The 3,751-nt window shown below is 40.9% G+C and overlaps 1 protein-coding gene across 1 annotated transcript in view; it reads left to right on the forward strand.

Moving 5' to 3' along the window:
• Positions 1-1,399: 1,399 nt before the first annotated feature.
• Positions 1,400-3,751, forward strand: part of LOC101853282 (leishmanolysin-like peptidase) — a gene marked incomplete in the record, with an annotated part of 24,879 nt that continues 22,527 nt past the window's right edge. The window contains 2 exon segments of the mRNA XM_035973560.1: positions 1,400-1,532; positions 3,099-3,408. Of these exon segments, the coding sequence (XP_035829453.1) occupies positions 3,271-3,408 (138 nt within the window).

Consider the following 3,751-nt stretch of genomic DNA (forward strand, 5'->3'; position numbering starts at 1 on the left):
AGAGAGAGAGAGAGAGAGAGAGAGAGAGAGAAAGAGACAGAGACAGAGACAGAGACAGAGACAGAGACAGAGACAGAGACAGAGAGAGAGTAGAATTAATTTAAGAGAGTGCGTATTGTGTTTGTGTTTTTGCGTGTGCATGCCTTTGTGGGGTTTGGGGGCAGGGATCAGCAGGTGCAGAAAACTGGAGTAGAGAAAGTGTATGCTTTTTGTTTTAGTAAGGTTTCACGGCGCTCGCAACTGCATAAGGTCATATGAGCGCCAAGGGGTGGGTGTCAACAGAGAAGTCCAAACGGGGAATCAGGTTTACTCTTCTCACCTCTCTAGCCTCCACAGCACAAAGTCTGTTTCGACTATCAAGGCACCCCGTATAATAGCAGTTCACAAGAAAGGGACAACCATACAAAAGAAAAGGAAAAATTACGATAGTAAGGATGAGGAAAGAAAAAACAGCTGTTCCCAATAATGTTGTTCCGACACAGTTATGAGCACGGCATTGATATATCAGCCTATTTACAATTCTACTGTTCATTAAGAACATGTTAATATCCCCCCTTTGGAAAAGGTATTATTTAATTTGATCTTATTTTAGCAGTTGCATTGTATTGTGGTGACGTGTATTGTTCGCCTATATTGGCTTTAAAGGGGTATTGTTATTTGTAGGTACCGGTAATCCACTTTGTAGTTTACAATATAACGGGTTACCGGCAGGCCTACTAATAATTTAGCTATTTACCATTTTTCTTTTTGTCCGTTTTTGAAATGTAGCCTGCTTTAGCCTAACAGTTTACTCAACGAAAATTGATTAATTTTTGTCATTTATTAATTTAAAAAAAAAAAAACAATAACAACACAATATAGGCCTATTATAAAATTAATTCCTGTTGTCACGCATAGGTAACCTTAACTGTCCTTTAAAGAGACCATGAATGTACAAAACTGTTGCAGCCTACGTCTGATTAAAACTCTCAGCATTCATGAATGGAAAGTAAAAATAATAACACGTGCAGTCTAATTATCAGTATGTTGTCATAATATTGTGTAGATTATCTGGGCTTTCAAGCACGTCGCAAGTGATTCCAAGAACGTCATTCAATTAATGTTTAAAAAAAAAAAAAGGGAAAAAAAATCTGGATTCCGGAAGAGGAAGTCGTATCATTGCGGATCAACTTTTGTTTTGGTTTATAAAATGCAATGTCTCATAGCCTAATGAAATGATTCATGCGTGGAGAATAGAAGTGCAGATCTAACTCTTGGTATTGTAAGCGGTGTTTTCGAAAACATATAAGGACACTGTTTTGTCATTATGGTTTTTATTTCTTTAGAGGAATAGATCAACGTGTTAAATGGAAGGTAAATCATAATTGAGTAATGTCTTGAACTTGATCAAGGACCCCACCAACGCTAGCAGTAGCAGTCAGTGTGCATGAATCAGGTGGGCGGTCCGGTGTGGAATGAGAGAAGGCGTCGAACTACCAGACAACTAGAATCTAGATCTAGATATCTAGTAAACAGACAGTCTAAATAAAGTGGTGAGTTCTAAGGCTTTGACTCTACTGAGCCCACTGCTCTGGCCATACAGAAAAATTCAAAGAATTTTTGGGAGGAATTCCGTAACGACAGAGTAAATCTAGAATCTAGATAAGGTAATGACATAGATCTAGATCTAGATCTAGATCTAGGTCTCTAGATCTTGAAATCTAGTGACTGGTGAGTAGAATACTAGACTAGATCTAGATCTAGATCTAGAGTCTAGTAGAAATAGAGAGTTGGGTTAGGAATTATAAGGGTAGGGTTTAATTGTGTTTGTTGGGTGGTCACTCATTACGGAAGTCCTTTCGAATTTTAAGGCTAAGGCCTGGCCTAGAACTAGAGAATCTAGATCTAGACATCTAGATCTAGATCTCGTCTAAAATCTAGATTAGATTCTAGTTTCGGAGTGTCTACGTACACGGTAACCGTGCTCCTAGTCCGGTGTCTACGTACACACGGTAACCGGGCACCTAGTCTCAGTATCTACGAAGGTGACCGGGCACCTAGTCTCAGTATCTACGTACACTACGGTAATCAGAATGAAAATAAATCAATATTTGTCCTATGCTGTCACTTGCTGAAAAAAAAGAAGGAAGTGGCTATCCTCACCCCGGGGTAAGAATAAAAATACAAAATCGACCTCTCACCCCGGGTGAGACTTGCCAGCGTTGGCTCTTACCGTGCATGTGACACTGAGACTACGTGCCTGGTGTTTGGTGTTGCTGGTTACCATGTACGTAGACACTGAGGCTAGGTGCGTGGTTACAATGTACGTAGACGCTCCGTTCTAGTTTTTAAAATTATAACTTTTTTATTTAAAGCATTCTAGATCGCTGATCTAGAATCTAGATATAGAGTTACTGTGCTAGACTTAGGTTCTTGTCGCTCACAGAATCATTGTAAGTAAGGTGCTCTGACCCTCTAAAAGCCTGTAAACTATAAACTAGCTAACACAATTCTACTTTTTTGAGATTTTACAGAGATCTAGAATCCAGGAAGTACAAGATTAGAGTCAAAGTCAACTGAATAACAACACGATTTGTACACAATTTTTATTGAGCGACCGCAACACTTCAGAAAGAAGTAAAGTGCTGTAGTAATGAGCAGAACAAACATGGCCTGCCAGTTTGAGAGCAGATCATTACAGAATTACTTACACAGTGACCGTTAGAGCAGATAGTTGAGATAGTCATTTGTAGGCACCTAATCTTGGAAATGACAGTGAACCAAGCACTTTAGTGTGAGAGACAAAAACTTTGGAAAAACAACCTCTGGACTAAGGAGCAGCTTTACGAGACTTTTATCATGTTGCTTTTTGTGTCAACTCTTCAGAAACCTGTAGTTATTTTCTCATGTTTAAAGTAAGATATTAACACTTTGCAGTCACGTGGCGCAATAATGCGCCGGTGAAAATTTATCGGTCAACTGGCGCAGTTCTGCGTCAGGCCCAAGAAATGTGTTGCAGTCGCTCTCCTGGCTGGGTGACCAGATTAGGGTGTTTTTTTTGCCTACTGCTGGCTGTGTGACTGCAAAGTGTTAATAAAGGAATTGTTGTTTTTCCACAGATGAGCTTGGAATAATAACACACAATGACTTCATTGGGGGCTTTGAGTTCAAAGTAGCCAGATGTCAGCTTTTGGAGATCACACGTCTGGTCCTCAGTGGTGACAGCGGAGATCACACCACCGTGGTGGTGGTCTCGTTTAACGGAGCAGCCATCTTGTCCCAGTCGCGAGAATGGCGCACGGATGGTGTTGTTGTGCCCTGGTGGTGGCTGCGATCGTCCTGGTCCTCCTGTCCCCGGGCTATGTTGATTGTGGCGTTTTGCAGCGCGTGGAGCGGCCGTGTGGGCACACCGTCAAGAGGCTCTATGATGTGAGTTGTCTTGTTGAATAATCAGCTTTATTAACCCTATCCGTAAGCCTTGGGGTCATTTTGTACCCCCGGGGTTGTATTTTATTTACATGTTAGAATACTTCTAGACGAAGACCTCTTTGAAACGTTCAGTATTTCTCAAAAAATCATTTTGACAGTCTGCTATGCAAAGCGTACGGATCGGATTAACGAGTAAATTTTCTCTTTGGAAAGTGGTGGCACAGAGATCCCCACGTCGTATAGAAAAACATGACGTATGGACAGGGTTAAAGGACACTCTATTCAGGTACAGTGGCAATGGTGTTACAACACAAAAGTCCTATTATACACTCACCTACCCCCC

The sequence above is a fragment of the Aplysia californica genome, unplaced genomic scaffold, assembly GCF_000002075.1.
Source record: "Aplysia californica isolate F4 #8 unplaced genomic scaffold, AplCal3.0 scaffold01412, whole genome shotgun sequence".
NCBI lineage: Eukaryota > Metazoa > Mollusca > Gastropoda > Aplysiida > Aplysiidae > Aplysia > Aplysia californica.